Source organism: Xyrauchen texanus, chromosome 43 (assembly GCF_025860055.1).
Source record: "Xyrauchen texanus isolate HMW12.3.18 chromosome 43, RBS_HiC_50CHRs, whole genome shotgun sequence".
In the NCBI taxonomy this organism is placed as follows: Eukaryota; Metazoa; Chordata; class Actinopteri; order Cypriniformes; family Catostomidae; genus Xyrauchen; species Xyrauchen texanus.
The window spans coordinates 21,445,550-21,468,068 of record NC_068318.1 but is presented as its reverse complement, the minus strand read 5'-3'; the positions used below and the strand labels follow the sequence as shown (position 1 = coordinate 21,468,068).

The 22,519-nt window shown below is 37.8% G+C and overlaps 1 protein-coding gene across 1 annotated transcript in view; it reads right to left on the bottom strand.

Annotated features, from left to right (window-relative positions):
- dlg2 (discs, large homolog 2 (Drosophila)) overlaps positions 1–22,519 on the bottom strand; it is a 320,093-nt gene that overhangs the window by 25,067 nt on the left and 272,507 nt on the right. Inside the window, exons 18-19 of the mRNA XM_052115808.1 lie at positions 21,723–21,767; positions 5,375–5,489 (exon numbers count right to left, since the gene is read on the bottom strand). Of these exons, the coding sequence (XP_051971768.1) occupies positions 5,375–5,489; positions 21,723–21,767 (160 nt within the window). The remainder of the gene's footprint in view (positions 1–5,374; positions 5,490–21,722; positions 21,768–22,519) is intronic.

The window sequence follows — 22,519 nt, the reverse complement described above, 5'->3', positions numbered from 1 at the left end:
TTCACCCCTCTGCAGCCATTACATGCCATTATAATAATAAATAGAACATATTTATTCAAGTAAAGATCAAATGCTATTTCTTGATTTGTCTGAAAAACATTCAAATGCCGGGGTGTAATTATAAACCACCTGATGAAAGAACTTATCAATAAACTTTGCATAACAACTTTCTCCATGTTGGAGCTTTCAGCTAGACATGGTGCTTGTGCTGGTAACACAAGTTTGAATATCTCTTGCATCATTTCACAATCTTTTGGCATTGGTAAAACATAATTTTATACACTACAATTAAACTTTTTGTATTACATTGTAAAATGTAAATGTAAAACTTTTCATTTCATCAGGGTACATGGCAACTTTTGAATGGCTGTCAATAGAGAAAGATGTTTTTCGGAACCATATGTTGTGGAAGAAACGCTAACCAGTCAAACCTTGATGCCTTGGGTGACCCTCTCTACTATCCTATCAATGAAAGTGGCAAAAAGCACAAAAATATAATTTACAGTACAGTAAGTCTCCAATAAACTTTTACAATAAATGCACATAATGCTTACGAATTGAAACATTTAATCCAGCCTGATCTCATGAAAATTACGTGACTGTGGCTAAAGTTTTGCGGCAGTTCCTAGGGGAAATATCCACTGTGTGGCACAAAAAGTGAGATACATTTCTCCCACACAGATAAGTTTTATAAATCAATAAAACCTACCTACCTCCCTACCCTGAACCTAACCAATAGAGTCATTAAAAAGCAAACGTGAGATAAAAAGCAATTGTTGATGCAACCATGTCATTTTGTGGTGCTTCTATGCCACTCGTACCCCAGTCCTTTAGATTGCAAGTTCAGTGTTCTATCAACTGAGCAACTGCACAATTTGATCACACTTGAACAAACTTGTAAATGTAGTAGGTTTATGTAATGCAAACGTTAACAAGTCTTGTGCTATAGTAAAAGTATTTTGATGTCATAAGATAGTAAGCACTGTGTGAGGAACAAGGCAAAAAGTAAGCGTTTATGCCGTTTTACTCATGTTTTGTGTGAAAGTGAATAAAATTAATTGCACCTCTAGTATTCAATTCTGCAGAAAACTGCCGTGCTACCTACAAAAATAAGCGTATAAATCATTTAGCAAAAATGTAGGTAGAGTTACATGATTCTTTGAGGCCATGTTGGATCATACACATTTATGCTGCTCTACACAGGGTTTACATGGGTGGATATTGACGGAGGAAATATATATCAGTGCAACTAAAAGACTTAATATTTTGACTTGAGATTGATTGTGTGGGTCTTGCAGTAATAAAAACAGTGTTTGAGAGTATAATATACAGTGCTCAGCAGAAAACAGTACATCCATGGGTGGTGAACCTTATGGGACAGCATTTTTCCACTACAGCAGATGTCGGTAATATAATTTGTTAAAGTGAGTGCTGCCTCAGTTCTCAAAAAAGTGAGTGTAGCATTTGCTATGCAGCGAGATAAAAGCTGAAGTCATCAGCATATCATAGGGACAAAGCAGTACATCTACAACACCCAAACCATGATATAGTGTCAAAGTGCTTGCATAGGCGCAGATAATGTAGCGCTTTTGCTTGTTGTAGAGAAAGGCGGCGTTTAAAAGCCCCCTGAGTGTAGAGTTGAGTGGCATGTGTATGTGCAGATCAGTGGCCCGATAAGTGTAAAAGCCGGACTCGTGAAATATCAGGACCCTAGCTAACATTTGCAAGAATAAACTAGACAAAAAAAAACAGACATCAGCAATTCAGGAGTTTCTGGGATAACTGTATTTTCACATTTTCTGAAGAAAATATGTGTTGCTATGAGGATGCAAAAGTGTTCTGTGTGGTTTTTGCACATTGCTATGCAGTTTCTAGGTTGTTGTGGGTCATTGCCTACTGGCCCAATTCATTAACCCACATTTCCTTGATACAATATGAATTTGAAACTAACATCAGTGTTAGTCACAGATATTTCTTTTGCACCTGTTTTATAGTCCATATCATTCTTTTTTTCTTTTTATATATTGTGTACAAGTTGTTTAGTATACTTTTATGATACTTTTATGGTAGTTTTTTGTACTTTTTAAAGCTTGACCTATCTGTTTATGGCAAAGCTGCATAAAGATTCTTCAAAAAGTTATACTTTTGTGTATTAAAAATAAAATAACAGCATATTTGGTTTTAAATGACCATTTTCCACCTTCTATTGGACCTTAAACAGGCTATTTTTCTACTGCACCTTTAAGATTATATAGAGGACGTTCATTATGATTGGCAAACCTCTGCATACTGGTGAAGTTCAAATTGTTTAGGCGTTTATATGTGTGCAGTATATGGGGGCTTATATGCTAACATGCAAATGGTTATGACGTCTATCCTAACTGGAAAAAAACCCCAACTTGCTGGTCTTAGCTTGTTTAAGCTGGTCTAACTGACCAAACCCTCTCTAAAACCAGTATAAACAAGACCAGCAAGATAAGGCTGGGAGACGAGCTAAGACTGGTTAGACGCGTTAAAGCATGATGTAAATGTAACTGTAAGGTGCTTTTTCTACATGATCTAACCCTTAACAATAGAATATATATAGGCTATATATATTTTTTTTTTTCTTTTTTTTTTTTTACCAGATATGTTACATAATATTTGTGACCAGTTAATTTAGATCTTACCAGATAAAGCAATTTTTTATGTTAAACTTTTTTTCTTTCAGTTTACTTGAATAAGCTGGGTTAACATTGTTAAGATTGCAAAGTCGTTATAAACTTAGTAAACAAATCTATGGTGCTGCATCCCTGCTTTCGTTTATTTTTTTTAATCTGTGCACTGCTGAAAGTTAAAGAGTCCATATAAGCTCTTATTTCCTGTGTCTCAGCTCTTCCCAGCTTTCAAATTCTGCAAACCTGTTCAACAATCGGCTCTATGGCCCAAATGACAAGAGCACAGTACAATTATCCTACACCCACAGAGGGGGCTTGCGGCATTAGACTGCAGCTGGGAGGCAGGTATTGAGCATCTTTTGATGCTGTGGGAGCATTGCATGCTCTACATCATGAGAAGAGTAGGTGTGTGTGTATATAATTGGTGACTGAAGAGCTATTTATCACAATGGATCTCCAAAGGTGAGTTAGTTCTATGAAACTTTCCATTTGACATACAATACTGATGCAAAAGCAGAGACCTACTGCTGCTTAACAAGAACTAAAGTTTATGGCTGCTGATTAAATTGTGAAACAGAACTGGGAGACTTATAGCAGCCGTTCAAGAAGACCAGCCAAAGAGTGCTGATCTACAGGATGTTTGGAGTGAAACTGAGGGCCGGGATGCATCATGTATGTCATATGATCATACTGTTTATCTTCTTAATGATTCCTTGAGCTGCTGAGGTCAGTAGTGTGGGGGAGGTAACACATTCAGTAGCTTCAGGGAAGAAAATGTGTATGTTGTTCTGATGGGCACAGTCTTTGAGGATCAGCAAGTTGACTACTTTTTTTTAAACAAACTACGCTTAAAATGAACTTTTCATGTCAATTTAAAAAGCAAAGAACATATTGGCAAAGCAAGGTTTCAGAAGACATCTTAAAGCATTTTGTAATAGGTCATTGTTGCAACAAAGAAACTGATATGAAATATCATGTACACATAATATATGATGCTGCAAGCCAAGTGGACACTGATGAATCCTGACTGAACTCACTCAGATCCCTGCTGGTTCACACGCAAAGCCCTGAAATATGATTGTGTGTGTGTGACAAACATCTCACCGCAGGCAAGAAACGTGTCTTGTAGCCCAGAGAGACTCATGTTCACATCAATCCAAAATCACTGCTACACTACAAGACTGTTGAAACCATGACTTGAAAATTGCATTTGGAGTGACAGTCAATCCAATATTTTTATGTTCAGGGAGCTGTTGGTGTATCTGTTTCCCATCTGTGTTGGCAGAAACTGCATGAGTTGGTGTATGACAATTTGTGTGTTTGAAGTAGTGGTCGACCGATATGGGTTTTTCATTAGTCGATGCAGATATTGTTATAATGGAGAGCAAATATAATCAGATATAATTTCACTGTGATACAGGCAAATACCAATTTATATTAAATATTTTGAACATTATATTTACTCGATATTCAAGAATATTTGCAAACAAAAAATGTGCATCATCCATGGACTACACTGTTGTAGGCATGTGAAGGAAAGCCATTATCTGAATCTGTGTTTGTATTTTTTCATATGACAAAATGATCTGTATCTGTCTCTGTATTCGATAGAACAGAGTGTGGGCGGGGCTTACATCGGAAGTGGACTAAAACTAAATGAAACACCCATTTTTAAATGTTACTCTTAAGTTTAGTTTCTATTAATAAAATATGCCCTGTGTATGCCTTTTAATAATATCATAATCCTGAAGCAAAACCAGTTGAGAACCAGTGAGTTAAAGGTACAGACAGAAGCAGTCGTACACCTACAGTAGATGTTAATTGTTAATAATCTTAGGACATTACTTTCAAGCTCACACAGCTGATGCTATTTTTCATTTAGTAGTTAATTTAACATGCTATGCTAACATGTAAACTAACATGCGTTAGTTATATAACATGTTTATAATTCTGATTATTATTATAATTCTGTTAGCTTTCTTATTTGTTCAATTTATTTTATTTACTTTCAAAAGGGAGACTTTTTTTTTACACATACTTCCATAAAAAAATTTGTTTAAATTTAAATTAGAATAAAGCCAAAAAACCAAAAAAAATAATAATTCTGTTTTCACTTCTTTAATGGTCAAAAAGTTGTAACTGATAATAATAATAATAATAATTGTGTAATACCATGATACAGTGAAACCGTGATATTTTCTGAGATGGTTATCATATACCATGAGACGTGAAAATCTCATACCATTGCAACCCTACTCCAGACACGCACAATTAACAGCAACTGCAAACAGAATTGATACCATGGCCATCTGATCTGAAATCACACTGTGTGCATTTTCATTCATAAGGTTTACACTTTAGAAATATTGGCTGTACAGATTCATAAATTCTTTGTAATTTAGAATGTGTTCATTTTTCAATTAAATTTATGCTTGTATTACTTGGATTATCAGTCAAACTAAGATTTTTTATATTATTCGGATGAATCCATTATTCGTTTTGAAGTCATTATTCGTGCCTTTCTGAATAGGGTATTCAGCTTTGGGCACACCCATACACTGTTGGTAGATTTAGTAAATAACACAATGATGACACAATGAGAAAATTACTTCTTTTAAACAGCCATACGAAAATCTCAGAATACAAAAATATCATCCAATTTATCAGCCTAATTTATAAATTATCCTGATAGGCCAGGTTGAAGAGATGATATTTACCTGACATAGAGAGAGCGTTTCTGATTGGTTCTAAGGGAGCCGGATCCGGAACTCATGCTGTGGTTCATCATCTGCTCTCGCAAGTCATGGATTTTGGCCTCGAAACGCCCGTATTCTGTCAACACAACAAATAAAACAAACAAATGTAATTACAATGCAATAACCTTGTAATTACCAATAAAACTCCATAAACTAAGTAGAATAGAAGAGAGTGCATGCAACAAAACATTTCAAACCAAACATTTTACAAAGATCTCTGTCTAGGAAATACTGCTGTCCATTAAGGATGTGGGGTTTTAGAGACTTGGCATCTGAGATAACAGCTAAAATCAATACAGAAAGCCCAGCTGAATGGATGTGCAAGGTCACACGGTCAATATATGAAAGGTGAGAGAGAAAGTGACACTGTATTTCTTCTGGGGTGCACATATGTGATATCCGATAACATTGCGCTCCTGGCTCTTTGTTACTCTAACCATTGTTAACCAGACTGAAAAACTATAATGCTATTCTCAAAATAATGCTACTTTATAATGCTTGTTTACAGGCTACTTTAGTCATACAAAGGTCATTTCAGGCTTTTCAAGGTTGACCTACAATTTACCATAGAGGTAAAACGCTACTGATATCCCATTTCACAACTGAGATTAGCAGACCAAATACATTTGAAATAATACAGTTGCAGTACAAATATGCAAACACTTGGGATTTACCTGGATTTCTGCATAAATTGATCATAAAATGCAATCTAATCTTCAACTAAGTAAATAGACAAATACTGTCAACAACAATAGACAAGCACTGTTTCCATGTCTTTATTAAATACACCATGTAAAAAAAAAGGATACAAACTCTTTAATAACTGATTTAATATCTCATTGACCCTTGTTAGGCAGCAATAACCTCCCCCAAACATTTCCAGTAATTTATTAGATTCCATTTTTTAACCAATGCATTTAGAAATCCAGGTCCACATACTTTTTCTTGCATGTGTATTTCTCAGAGAATAATACAAATCTAAAATAAAATGTTTTGAGTACAGCTGACCTTAGAATCCTCTAAACCACAGATGCAGAACTTTTCAAAGGAATGCATTGAGACAAAATCTCAGACTCATGAGCTTCACACAGGATACAAGCTCTTTCAGCAGGTAATTCACTGAACAGCATGGCAGATTGTTGAGGTTGCTACACACCTCAGCCCTGTTTCAGCAAAGAACTACATCTGCTCTGGCCACTGCTGAGACCAGCACACACACACACACACACACACACACACACACACACACACACACACACACACACACACACACACACACACACACTAAACCTGAGCACTCAGCAAAAGCCCCACAGCCCAGTCTGATCACCGTCAGATCAACCACACCAGCATGATGGCCCAATCAGGGCATCTACTTATTCGACCTGGGCATGATGTTGCAGCAGCTTTCGTTCCTTTTTACCTTCATATTTCAATTGGCCTGCCTTTGTTTCGATTTAAAATTTTATCTAAAATGAATAGCTTAAAATGCTACAGGTGAATTTAGGCATCACAATATCATAATGTGCAGTGTGCAGTATGGATGCTCATTAAAAAAAACAAAAACAAGTTTACATTTGTGTTTTTACATTTTTATTGTTTTTAACAATTAGGCTAGAGATAGATGACAGCAAAAGTCATATAAATCTAAAACTAGGGGTGTTGATTTAATGGGTTAAATTAGTGTGATTATATAAAAAATATAACTTTAAAAGAAATAAAGCAATTAATCATGACTGAAGTCCATAATAAAAGTACGTATTTTCCTACCAGCTTTTTTTTTCCTACGTGCAACTTCGTGTTTTTATGAGCTGCGTCATTAGGGTGCAATCAGTGCTCCCCAACAAACCTAAACAGCTGGACCAAGCAGAGGTATTGAGACATGATTTGTATGTTTCTACTACTTTTGACTTGACAGTGTCCTAAAAAAGTGACGTTCATGGCCAGTTAAGTCAAATGCAAAATGTACTGCTGTGGACTGCTTGTTCAATTAATAAAACAAACAATAGTATATTGATTTCTAAAGCCACTTTTTGTGTTGTTTAATCAATGCTTTACTCATGTACCACAAAAGTTCAATATATTTCAATCTGAAATATAATGCTATATTGAGTTTAAGGCTTTTCTTGGCAAATATTGATTCATTTGATTAATTATTTGTCATGTCAATTAATTAATTCGATTTAAATTTGAAAAATACAAGGGAAAAGAGCATTAACAATTAAATATCCAATATTGGCTAATATCAACTGATAAATTAAAATATCAGCTGATAACAAACATGGGCTTGAAATATTTATAATCAGGCAAAGATTATGGCAAAAGTTATATAAATCTAAAAATAGAAGAAAAAAAAAGTTACAAATTAAATATCAATTATTGGCCAATGTTGACCGATAAATCACAAAATCACAAAAATAAGCCAATAACTGATATGGAACCGATATATTGTGCATTCAGATTAAACACTAATTAACATATGACTAAGTTGGAGATGGGCATGAGAATCCTCAAAGGTTCATTTGAGGAAAAAGGCTGATTTGAAAGCCTGCCTGCCCTTGCGAGAATCTCAAAAGGTCAAATGACAAGTACATTTTGTCATTAGGCTGCAGGCTGGAAGAGGGAGAACATGGACAATTACAGTGAACATATAAACAGCTGTGTGCATTAAAAGCATAAAGAAGTTTTATGGAGAAATGCACCCGCAAATATATCAGCATTCCTCCATGTATACAAAATCATCAAATCACTCCCACCTCTGGAAACTAAGCTCTACCTCTCTGTCTCTGATGGGCTCAATGTTATTCCAAGAAAGAGAAAACACTTAACAATAAAAAATGAAACCGCTCACTAAACAAAAAACACTGCTTCTCCAGAGAGAGAGAGAGAAAAAGAGAGACAAAAATAGAAAGAGAGAGGAACAGATTAAAAATCCTCAGATGGTGCAGAGCTCAGACGGAGGAAAAACTCGAAAACCCAAAACAATCCAGACCAGAGGCAACAAAAGCGCTCAGCCCGAACAAATCCACTGAAATGAAAAGAGACTGCCGAGCCTACATCATCTGACATTCGGAAATATCAAAGAAATATTTGATTTCCTTTTCTGAATAAAGATTGGAAAAAGTTGTCTCAAAGTGTAGAGATTAACTATTCATCAGGGAAATTGTCCCTCAAGGCAGCAATATAAAATGACATATCTGGCACACAGTAAAACAATTGTACGGTCACTTAAAAAATTGGTATGTGGTGAAATTTAAATGAACTGCTTATACTCAAGTCAAAAACAATATTCGATAGGATTGAATCAACCAGATTACATTCAGTCACACCAACGAAATTCTAAATTAAATGTTAAATAAAAAATAAATAACTCCCTAAGTTTGAACATAAAATGGACTTTTCAAAAGTAAAACATCCATGCAATCCCAACAAAATCTAACACTGAACCTTCTAAAAAACAACAAAAAAACAACAACACTTTCAACAAACACACACACACACACACACACACACACACACACACACACACACACACGCACTCACATGTACTTGCAAACACACTCTTCCTAGAACAAAAAGGAATCAGCAAAACAGCATAAAAACTGAAAAGGATGATGGGCGTAATGAAAAGAAATGCAAGAGAATAAAATAGTCTCACTCTTGAAGATGCTCGTAGACTGCAGCAGCGTGAGAGATTGACCGCTCCCAACACACAAGCAAAGACTGCCACTCTACCATGTCCTCTCCTCTCTCTCACACACACTCTCCTCCAGACCAGCTTCTATTGGCTAAACTCTTGAGTGGGTGGAGTTTGTGTCTTACAGCTCTTCCTCCCCATAAAGTAATCCAGATCAAAAGCCATGCTGGATTTTCTCTCTTGACGTCGGCTTTGTATTTTCAATCTGCAGCGCATTAGCTCACTTAAAGGTAAACAAACCACAAATCCTGCAAATATTTTAGCTTGAAAATATTTTAGCTCTCCTTCAAAGCATGTGGATTTCACAAGCATATGAAGGGCATTTGTGCACACAAATAGCAAGCTCTTGAAGTAAGCACCTGTATGCACAAAATGCTGGTGATATGAGATGTGATTGACTGATTATTAACTGCTGACCTGGAGTCAGATGGAAAGGTAAATAAGGACGGTTACAGGTGTGAAGCGAGAGTCTTCCAGAGGACAATGTTCTTTGTCAGATATGATTCTCCTAAAACTCCTTATGAGGAATAAGACACAAGTACACAGACACAGTAAGAATGTAAACCTATAGAATAAACGTGGATAGCAAAGCACAGATCATTTGGAAGAATTTGATAATATGAAATATTTGAGATTGGATTGAAACTCACATTTCATTCTCACACTGACATTTGATTGCAGAATTTGGAATGATCGATCTATCTATCTATCTATCTATTCAAATATCCCTAAAGTCCCTGTTTGAATTGTAATTCCCAAGTGTTCTTCCTCTGATGCTCAAAACGGTTACAAAATCTGCTGCAGATTCCAGACAGATGAAAAGCTTCCTACCTCTGTCTGTCTCAGAGCTATATTTAAAGCAGAGAAATTTAAGAAAGATTACAGGCTGTTTGGGATGATGGATTACCACACATCCAGAAAGAGAGAGCGATTACAAAAATGTACAGTGTACAGCAGGCATACATTCAAACATTTTGAGCTATGCACAGTTATAACAGTTGCATTCAAATCATCTGTCATGATTCACCAATTTGGTTGAGTTTGCGCTTTATTAATTTTGTTTTTTTATTTCTGCGGCAGCTGGTTGCAGCCGGGATGACAGCCGTCCCTGTGCATCACTCATCCACACACACTTGTGTAGGTCTACATTGAAGTGCTGTCTCTGGTATTACAGGACAGCTTGTTTTATTTCATTAGCTGCTGTGCGGTGACTCATTCTTCTAAAACAGCTCCATCTGCAGCAGAGGAAAAGAGAAGCACTGTGCCAGCAGGTAAATCACCATGTGTGACCTAGAGATGAGGCAATGTGACATTTCCAGGGGAACGGGGCTGTAAATAAAGCCAATGTCATCTGTAAAGCCTTTTGGCTAGACTAAACCTAGCTACACACTGTAGCACCAAGATAGGAAAAAACAAACAATGGTGAGTGATAGTCAAGACAATCTAGCTTGTATTGATGTGACAGAGTGTGTGTTTGTGTGTGATTGCTAGGCTAATAGTGACATGCTGCCTTTATGGTTTAGTGTAAATAGGGGCATGATTGTGTGTGTGTGTGTGTGTGCCCTAAAAATGTTTTAGGGTTAGGTTTAGGTAAGAGAAAATATAATTAAATAAATATAAAAACAACAGAGGTAAATATAGAAGATTACATATGCTTAGGTTGAAGTCATTAAAACTATTTTTTTAACCACTCCACAGCTTTCATATTAGCAAATTAGTTTTAGCAAATCGTTTTGGAATTTCAGTCATTTGGAGTCATTTTTCCAACAATTGTTTACATACAGATTCACTTTTAATTGACTATATCACAATTCCAGTGGGTCAGATGTTTACATAAACTAAGTTAACTGTGCCTTTAAGCAGCTTGGAAAATTATGTCAAGCCTTTAGGCAATTAGCCAATTAGCTTCTGAAAGGCTAATTGGCTAATTGGAGTCAATTGGAGGTGTGCCTGTGGATGTAATCAGCCAAGATCTCAGATTGTGGACCGCTACAAGTCTGGTTCATCCTTGGGAGCAATTTCCAAATGCCTGAAGGTACCAAGTTCATATGTAAAAACAATAGAATGCAAGTATAAACACTATGGGACCACGCGGCCATCATACCACTCAGGAAGGAGATGCATTCTGTCTCCCAGAGATGAACGTAATTTGATGTGAAAAGTGCATATCAATCCCTGAACAACAGAAAATGACATTGTGAAAATGCAGGTGGATACATGTAGACAAGTATCTACAGTGAGGGAAAAAATAATTTGATCCCCTGCTGATATTGTACGTTTGCCCACTGACAAACAAATGATCAGTCTATAATTTAATGGTAGGTTAATTTGAACTGTGAGAGACAGAATAACAACAAAAAAAATCCAGAAAAACGCATGTCAAAAATGTTATAAATTGAATTGCATTTAATTTGACCCCTCTGCAAAACATGACATAGTACTTGGTGGCAAAACTCTTGTTGGCAATCACAGAGGTCAGATGTTTCTTGTAGTTGGCCACCAGGTTTGCGCACATCTCAGGAGGGATTTTGTCCCACTCCTCTTTGCAAATCTTCTCCAAGTCAATAAGGTTTCAAGGCTGATGTTTGGCAACTCGAACCTTCAGATTCCTCCACAGATTTTCTATGGGATTAAGGTCTGGAGACTGGCTAGGCCACTCCAGGACCTTAATGTGCTTCTTCTTGAGCCACTCCTTTGTTGCTTTGGCCGTGTGTTTTGGGTCATTGCTGGAATACCCATCCACGACCCATTTTCAATGCCCTGGCTTAGGGAAGGAGGTTCTCAGCCAAGATTTGACAGTACATGGCCCCGTCCATCGTCCCTTTGATGCAGTGAAGTTGTCCTTCTCCCCTTAGCAGAAAAACACCCCCAAAGCATAATGTTTCCACCTCCATGTTTGACGGTGAGGATGGTGTTCTTGGGGTCATAGACAGCATTCCTCCACCTCCAAACACGGCGAGTTGAGTTGATGCCAAAGAGCTCGATTTTGGTCTCAACTGACCACAACACTTTCACCCAGTTCTCCTCTGAATCATTCAGATGTTCATTGGCAAACTTCAGACGGGCCTGTACATGTGGTTTCTTGAGCAGGGGGACCTTGTGGGCGCTGCAGGATTTCATAACATTATTTTATAACATAGTTGGTAATGTAATGCAATCGTAAAAATGCATCTTCTTACATGTCATGCACTGTTGTGAAAGTGTTTTGTTGTCATAGTTTATGAACCGATAATCTGCTGTTTTACTTGTGATTTGTGTGAAAGTGAGTAAAAGTCATGGTTGTTGTAGTACCTATAGTGTTCACTTCACCAGGAAACCACAAGAATATGGTCCATACAACGAGCCATGTAAAATTAATTTAGTAAAAAATTAAGCTATAGTTACGTGATTCTCAAGACCAGGTTAAGATGGTCATGCATGACATGTTTAACTTTTCAGCCAGTGACTGTGTGTCCCACACAAGTATCAGCTTATATGCCTATAACAGTACTCGATGGGTGTCTCACTGGCGAATCCAAGCACAATATAGCTCACCTATTGACCTGTCACATGATGTCACTGTATGACCGAGCCACCATGTTTGTGACCAAAATTCCATATACCTTTAATGTTCTGCATTGTGGGATGTGACCAAAGGCCTTCTTCATGAATTAAAAACAGCTCTTACATTCATACAGATGGGATTATCACAGACATTTTTTAATACTGTGACTAAATCATACCAGAAAATTACACGAAAACATTTGAGAGATGTTTACGGTGATGTACCGGTGGCCGTGTGTACCCGCCAGTCACACATCTGATCCACTGCCATATGGAAAGTTCAATTTGGCAATATTTGTGCTGTCTTCAGACCTATATTAACTTTTCCTGGAACTTGGCATGGATCAAAAGGAATTTTTGATGTTTTTCTTTATATCGTTTCTCAGGTGTTTTTCCATTCACCGCCATTGTTTTCTTCCACTCACAGAGATTTTCCTTGTGCCTCCTTGAAACTTCTTTAATGTGGCCAGAACCAGGCCCAAAGCATGTTCAAGGGGGGACCAACCCAAGCAAAATTACCAAGGAAGAGCACCCCCAGGTCTGACAAAGAGATAAAAAGTTCCACCCTAAAAATAAAAATGCCCTGTGGCAGCGGAGGTGTGGTCAAGTGCCCGTCCGGAGAGAGGGAAGCGGTAAGGGCACTTATACCTGAGCTAAATTATGTCTAACACCTGTCTCTAATTCCAGTGAGCACGGGGAGAGTGGATAAAAGACCCATGCCACCAACACTTGAGAGAGAGAGTCTGGGAGTGAACTGGATGAGGTTCGTACGACCCGATAGAGGGGGCACACGTCAAATATATCACCTCAACCTCCTGAAAATATGGAGGGAGGCGGTTCCTGTGATGTTGGCTATGGTAGTTCCGAAGAGGGCGGAGCTCGGGCTGGAGGTAAACACAAAACCTATTCATAACACTCCGGTCACTTGTGGGGACCACCTCTCACCGTATCAGCTCGCAGGGGTTGCCAAGTTGCAACTAGAATTTGCGGACCTGTTCTCCCCTCTACCGGGTCGTACGAACCTCATCCAGAACCCCACAAAGTCCACATCATAGTACTCTCCCTGATTCAAATTTACTTCAGAAGACCTGTGAGCAGTGCTTGCAAGTGCAAAACTATCCGCCTCAATGCAAGCACGTTCTGTGTCCTTGTCAGGGAGTTGTCATGCATTTTCTAGGTGGTTGCTAGGTGGTTGTTAAAAGCCAGCCTCTAAGTCTCGATCATATTCTGGATACATATTCTGGATCATTCATGTCCGTAGCACAAATAGTGCATTACATGCCGAAGTTTAATACTTAGGGTTAGGAGTTTCGAAAAACCACCTGCCCACAGTAAACCATCAGTATGAGCAAAAGTAATAGTGATGCTTGTCTTAGCAAGCACCACTCCCAACAAAAACCATGCATAACGTGATGGCACTAAAATTTATGACAACACCATTATGATTGTTCCCCATAGAGAAATAACCTTGTGTGACCTTACAAATGCTTATCAGAAGGTTAAACTAATTAAACCATTCCAGTATTTCCACAGTCCATGACACAACAGCCAGAACACAATTATAAATTAGTCTCTAAAATCCCACTCTGTGAATGTTGCCCTTTAAATTAGCAGCACCACAAAACTACAGTACTGCATGAATGTGGTCAGATCTGTCAGAACAATGTATCAAGTGTATGTGGAGACTCTCCAAAAAGATTCATTCTCTCTGAAACCTCTTTAGATGTTTGGGGTTCATAAAAAAGAATGAGAAGTGAGTAGCATGGAGGTTAGTCATAAATCAGACAGGAAATATTACAGTAAAATATGAATCATTCATAGAGCTTTGGGTATCCAGCCAAATGATTAATGACCATTTGAGTCCCCAACCAGAGACTGCATGTTCACACACACACACACACACACATGTTGTGTTTCCATGTTTTATGGGGACTTTCCATAGACATAATGGTTTTTATACTGTACAAACTTTATATTCTATCCCCTAAACCTAACCCTACCCCTAAACCTAACCCTCACAGAAAACGTTCTGCATTTTTACATTTTCAAAAAACATAATTTAGTATGATTTATAAGCTGTTTTCCTCATGGGAACCGACAAAATGTCCCCACAAGGTCAAAAATTTTGGGTTTTACTATCCTTATGGGGACATTTGGTCCCCACAAAGTGATAAATACACACACACACACACACACACACACACACACACACACACACACACACTACACACACACAAACATTAGGCAATACACTTTGTGATTGAAACAAAGTTTTACCAGGGATTGCATATTTATGCGAACTGCAGACTATTAAATGGTTAATGCATCAAAAGGCAGGTTTATTAATAATTCTGTCATTAGTAGCAGTCTCTGTTCTTTTTTATCAGCTTTTTTATATATGTACTTAGATTTAGATTAAGAACAAAATCATCCCCAAAGGTGAGCTAAATCTGACAAACCCTGCCTACAGGGTTCCCTCGGGTGTTCTTGGACTGTCATTGGCTGTCTATTGAGTTTAGTGTATACATGCTGGTGATGTCATAATGTCCCCACCAGTGGTCTCAATCCTGTCTACCAGAATGCCACACTAACAGAATCACATACACAAGCACACATACACACAAATATAAAAATCTCAGCCTTTACAAGGCCCGTTGTTCTCCATTTCAAAATACCAGCTAAAAACTGTTGTCTGTTTTGAGAGAGCACAATTTTCAGTCAGATAGCACTGAGGGACAGCCATTACCGTACTTTTGTAGTGATACCGCTGAAAGCAAGAAACTAAATACTGCAATTCTTTCTCTGATGGGAGGTCAACATGTGTGTCTCTGTGTGTGTGTTTCTGTGTATAACCTATTACCATGTGCTCTGCCAGTCATTACCAGGGTTCAGGAAGTGTATGGTGTACCTGAGGGCACTCTGATAAAATCAGGTGTAATTGGGTTTCCCAGAGATGGTACACAAGCTATTCAATGCTGTCCGACCATGGTTAAATGATCTCTCTGTCCATTTCCCTACCTTCACTCTACCTGTTCTGTCTAATGATATAGTGGTATATATGTAGTGACCTTTATATCTATCCAGACGATTTGCATCACATGCATCAGATGCAAAATCCCTCTGCTTTAGATTAATATTATCAAAAAACGAATTTTCCTTTATCTTCTGAAATGAAAGTGTTTGATTTACTATGTGTTACAGGGGTGTTCACAAAGGATGTGTTATTGCATCTGCCTGTGCTATTTTTTTAAATTGTTGACGTGTGTAAATGTGCAATATGGACATTTTGACCATTGTGACACATCTCTCTTTTTTGTTTATTTATTTTTGTTATTTTATTTTAGCGTGACACAATGCGCAGCACGTTTTTATGACCCCATGTCAAGTTAAAAAGTTAATCTTTTAAAAAGGGTCTTGAGCTTCGTGTATTGTGCTCCATTCTACTGTGCCTAGTTGTTGACCACCAGTGGCTGTTTTGACTCGGTGCATAAGATTTGACCAAACTTTTGAACTAGTTCGTAGTTCTTTATATAAGTATAACACAGTGTCCTAAACAGACGTGACACCAAAACAGAGTTTTCGTTCTAACAAAACGCAACAGTGACACGTGATGAGTTACAGGGCTTTCTATTTTTGAATGGTTTCTACTTCTAGGACGTCACGCCTGGGGTGGACAGACAGATTACTTGTCGCTGGAATCTTATCACATCGTGTCCGTTTAGGACAAGGTTTAAGGCAGAATAATCTAGAGGTACAGCTACTGAAAGATGCGACTTGCTTGGACTGACAGAATTTAGCCATATGCTTTATTTTTCGAAAACAATCTTTTTTTTTTTCAGCAATAATTATGCAAATATACTTTTTTTCTTTTTTGGAAGATGCTTTTGAAATCCATTTGACTTAAAAAATTTGAGGGACCAGTTTGAATGGGTATGAAGCTTCTGCTGTTTAAGTATTTTAGGAATTGATTTTCCTTGTGTTGCTACCCAGCAAGGAAGTCTTATTGCACCCTTTGGAAAGCCAATCTCAGCAGTCCATCAACACCCCTGCAGAAAGTGCAAGCTTGCATTTACCTCCAGAACTTAATGAGCTCTACCTCCCCAGAATCAATCCTGAGACCATCAAGGGAATCGGATTGAGCCATAGAGAAATGAGCAGCCGAGCTGGAACCACGGCTCTATGACTAAATACTCATAATGCTGACTATAGAGAATGCATTGTGAAAGCACCTCAGTTGCATCTATACTAAACAGTTTTGTATTGTGGATACACAGCTATATCACAAACTGAGGAAATTACCATTACGATAAAATATTAATGGCAAGTGAATCGATTACTCTGGAGTAACAATAGCCCCAACAAAGGTTTAATATTATCATCCTACTAAGCCATAATGCAGGAAATAATGTAAAGGCTGATTCTGGAAGAGAACAGAATATCAAAACTCTCCTGGAGCTGCAGGAAAGGACATCTCCCTGTTCCAGAAACCTCTGACAGCTCTTTCTCCTGCAGCCATCTGAATAAAAAGCATTCTCACCTCCTCCATCTGCTATAGTAAGCTTCAAGTCTTTATTTTTTATGGGGAATACTTAGCTGCTAACAAGCCAAAATGATTCTTCTGTGTCAGTGTACTCCATAAAACTTCAGCCCCTCTAAGCTCTTGCCAGAAGGAGATCGGTACCTTAAAGACCCCATGAAATCAATATTTCAGCTGCATCTGGGAGAAACAGATTTCTTTGACTTATGACTTTTTTTGTGGTTTATATTTATGCAGTAACACACTGATAAAGCGATTGATGTACTAGGGTATGTCGTCATGAATCATAGACCCTCCCTTCGAAATCCGAACACAAGATCACGCATTTAAGTGACCTGGTGTAAACAGCGACGTGTCTCGTCTGACATGTGTTCTTAATATCAGGTGAAAACGGGGTCTATGTCTCTATATCTAACTCATCTATATAGGATCTCATTTTCTGATAAATTATAGATGAGTACAACATACAACATTCAAAGCTTTACATGGTCTTGCCCCCTCATACATCACTGATCTCGTCTGCCATAATGCACACCATCCCACTCACTCAGGTCAACTGATTTGGGCCTATTATTCATTCCACACTGCAAGCTGACTTCACTAGGTGGTAGGGCTTTTTGAACACTTGCCCCTTTGCTTTGGAACTCTATTCCTCAGTCCCTCCGTGATCACACCTCCATACACGATTTCAAAATCAATCTCTTTGACCTATGCTTCTCTGACTCTTAAAATGTATTTATTATTATTATTATTTTATTTATTTTGTTGTTTACTCTCATCCTGTAAAGCAACCTTGAGTTTGAAGAAAGGCGCTATATAAAATAAACGTATTATTATGTGTATTAATTGCTAGACTGTGATTGGCTAAAATGGGATCAACCTGCTCTACAGTCATTACAATGATAAAACAGAGGTTAACATGAATAATGTACAGTCTTAGCAAGCTCAGTGTGATTAGAGCTGACCTATGCTATCTTAAAGAGAAATATGAACCCCAGACTGATGAAGAATAGCAGAGGATCATATAGTATAACAAAGACATTTGGCTACTATAAGAAACCATTATGTATCAATTATATGCCAGAAAAAAATGCTTTTCGTAATATCACAGGGCATGTGTTATATTATGTTATGTCTGCTTTTCTAATTTAAAGATACATAATCACATTACACTCAATATGATTTAATAGACTCAAGTGTAATATTATATGATTTAATAGACTCAAGTGTAAGTATTAAAGACATTTATTTAGAATTTCTTGAGTGTGATGCCATTTATATATCTGCAACATTCTGCTGCATTGAGTGTACACTTTAGAATATTGCAGAGGACCAGAAGTAGAGTGTGTTTGTGTAAGTGGTCTAACATGCAACCATATTGCAAGTTTGTTGTGTGTGTTTTGGAAGGGGGTGTTGGTTTTTAGCAGGGGGCAGCAGTAAGCGTTAAGATCAGGAGAAAGGCAAAGGAGGAAAAGGAGGTGAGGGGCTGAGACAGCGAGCAGTGCAGAAAGACAGGCATGGCAACTGACCCTGACCCCACCCAGTTCATTTGTAAAATACATAAAACGAAAAATCCCATGTAATTTAAAATTGGAGATTTTTTGCTTTAATCCATGTCTGTTAGCTATGATGCCATTTATGGGGCTTTTCCACTGCACGGTGCAAATCGACTCGACTCTGTTAGCTTTTTGGGGGTTTTCCACTGTTGATAGTACCAGGTACTTTTTTTAGTACCACCTCAGTCGAGGTTCCAAGCGAGCACGAAATGTGACGTCAAATCCCTGCAGATCACTGATTGGTCAGAGAGAATCGTCACTACCAGCGTCACTGGATTTTCGACACGGGACATCAACTCGCTAGTTTTAAAGTTAGCTACAGCAATAGCAGTATCATTTGTTCACGTGACTTTCGAATTGTAAAAAGAAATGGCTGTGTGCAAAATCGTGCAGTGTCAATAAACGAGGAGCAGACGTTCCTCCCGTTAGTGACAAACGAAACGAAAAAGTATTTCAGGAAGTGTCTCAGCTGTTGGCCGCACAGCTGAGACATGGCTACCTCCGGACCTACCAACAGTGTACGGAAAAGTTAAAAAAAAACTTAAAAGTGACTACAAAACCATCAATGAAAAGTGGAATTGGTTTGACCAAATGGACTCTCATCCACGGCTGGAGTCCACAATGGAGGATGATATGTTTTGTTACGTTAACTCTATACTCTGCTTGAAAGCTTCACTTTATTTAGTTGACCAGCTACTGGAAAGCTTAATTCTAAAACAACCAGGCCAACTTAACTGTTACACTTGTGTAAAATCACCATGCAACAACTGCTTTATGCAGCACAACAGCTAGCGTCATGTTATTGTTTATTGTCACGTTTAAGATGATGTCACGGCAGAAGAGGCGGCGCAACTATGGCGATCAGCCTATAATCCCACCCACGTTGAGGCGGGAACTAAACAGCAGTGGAAAAGCAAGCTCAGAAAAGTAAAGCGAGTACAGTTGAGTCGAACCGCAACGTGTTGTGGAAAAGTGCCATTTCATGCTACTTTACCATCCTTCGGATGAGACGTTAAACCGAGGTCCTGTCTCGAAAAAGAAAGACGAAGAAAGGTGTAGACCTGGCCAAATTCCCCCCATTGGCCCTTCTCAATCATGGCCTTCTAATAATCCCCATCCATAAATTGGCTCTATAACTCTACTCTCTTCTCACCAACAATTTCTAGTGTGTTGTGAGAGTACTGGTGCACTACGGATGCTGTTGCAATTTGGATTCAAATTTTGTTTCAATAAAATGAGTATGTCTCCTCCCTCTAATACCACTTGCCTCCGATTAACAACAGCATCAAATCATGGATCATAGCCTATTGACTAATTCCAGTATCAGTAGGACATTTTTCAACACTGGAAATAAAACTGTACTTTCTGGGGTTTTTAATGGGTCTTTAATGCTTTCTAAAGACTAGGCTAAAATATTAAATAAACTCTTTAAATAATTTTTTTTTCAAGTAACTCTATAAAATATAATACACACTGTTCTATATTGAAATGTGTAATTAATCTGAATCATTCCCTTAGTGCTCAGTTATAAATATTACATCAAAATCTAATATTTATGATTAATTGCTCGTGTTTGTATTTTTCCTCATTTGTAAGTTCCTTTGCATAAAAACTATTAAATGAATAAATATATGTAGTATCCCCAAGGATTCATTTGTAACGTCTGTCTGTGTATGCACAGTACTCTATAGCAGCCGTCTTGTGTTTAACGGGTGGGTTAAAGCCAAACACACTCACAAAAACAGGAGCCGAGAAATTCATTAAGTGAGGCAGCAGGCAGGGGAAACAGAAAGGTTCACACAGGATTATCAGGAGAGCAAGGTCTCTCTCTGTCCCGTCCCCTGATCAAGAGGTTCATGGTCAGAGCTGCCACTGAGGCAAGAATGAGACCACATTCTACAGCCAGACTGCACAGAGTTAGACCTGATTCACACCGCAGAGCAACTACAACATCAGGCTCGCTACGTGCTTTCACAATGGCAGAATCTCTAATACCTAATAGATCTGTATCTCTATACTGAAAAATGTAAAAAACCAAAATGGTCATTTTGCAAATTTTTGTCAACTAAAATATGTTATGGAATAATATGCAATAGTATAACTTAATAAAATGTATGAATATTAAATAATTTGCACCAAGCCCAATAGACTTTGTCTTTGTCAAACATGGGGCAAGATCACTCCAGTATTGCTTCATAAAAGCCTATTTTGCAAAAGATTGGATCAACATGTTTTCAGCATATATCCAGTGTTCATTTTTACACAGTTCTTTGTTTTAGTCTTTTGACGAAAACGCCCTTTAAATTTAGTCAATATTTTGTCATGTCACATTAATTAATTTGTCAGCCTTATTCTATCTAATACAGTATATAACATTTTTATGTATTAATATATTTTAATACATTTATGGATTTGAAGTATATTCATATATTCACATCAATTCTAATGTTTTAGTTGACAATAATGTGCAAATTGTCAAAAACGTTTTTTGAACTTTTTCAGACTAGATTGTGCATTGTTAATATCTTGCAGTATTCTTTCTCATATTTTTGTCAGTGTTTCATTAACTAAAATCATTTAGTTCATCCCGTCTTTGTCAAAGACCATCTCAGCACCGAAACGCTACTTTTATGCTTCTGCTACACTCCTGCTACACAGCACCGTTCTGCTAAGACTTAATTCTGTAACCTTTTAACACCAACACTAAAATAAATAAATGCTGCTTTTATGTGCGGTGTGAAACAGGTCTTAGACAGAACCTGAGCTCAAGAGGTCTGGTCCTGAAGCCAGCGCCTTCAGATCAAAGTTTTCCAACTCTCCTGGAGTTCTCAAATCCTTGTGGGAATGTATAACAAAGGGCTGAACATTATGCAACTACAGTACTGGAGTCTATAGAGCTTTGGATGTGGTCTAGTTCTGTGCAGTCTGTCAGTGTGGTACTGCTCTTGACCCGGGAGCTGATCACATGGCACAAACCTGCAGTTGGAGGCGGCGCCCGGCGTGGAGAGCACAGGGCAAGTTCTGACGGGTGAAAAAAGAGAGGACATATCAGTACACACCTGACCACATGGCCGCATCTGTCTCTCTCTCACCTTATTAAAGACTGTATACACATGGGCACACAACTGCAGCTCATGTTACGCACACCTCATAGACCGTTTAGTATACAGTTATATGGAAGATTTGATCGTTTAAAATATCCTTAGCTTGTTTTCTGTGTAGCCATTATTTAAAGGTGAAGTGTGCAATTTCTGCACTACAAGCTGCACCAAATGGTTTTTAAACACATTTCCCGAACACTCTCCCTGCATTTCATTGGTCAACCAAACAGATAGTTCCGCCCCAAATTCCAACATAGGTTGAGCCAATCTTGTTGTGTGGGGCTCAAACAAAAAGAGCAATGTTTTCATAATGCCACATAGTGCATTTTCAACATGTTTTCTTCTGAGTTCAACATGCTACAAGTGTTCATTTTTATGCAGTTGTTTGTTTTAGACATAGCTTTAGTCTTTGATGAAAATATTTTTTTTTGGTCAATATATCGTCGAATCATATTCATGAATTTTTGTGAGTTTTACTCTGGAAAAAAATTATTGTCAATGAAAATTACATTTATTTGACAACAATGTGCAAAATGACAAAACTTTGCTCAAACTGTTACTGACTAATGCATTGTTAACATCTTGCCTTTTGTGTTCTCATCATATTTTCATCAAAATGTTTTAATTGAAATAATCTAACTATTCTCATGATGTGTCTTTTTCATCTCATCT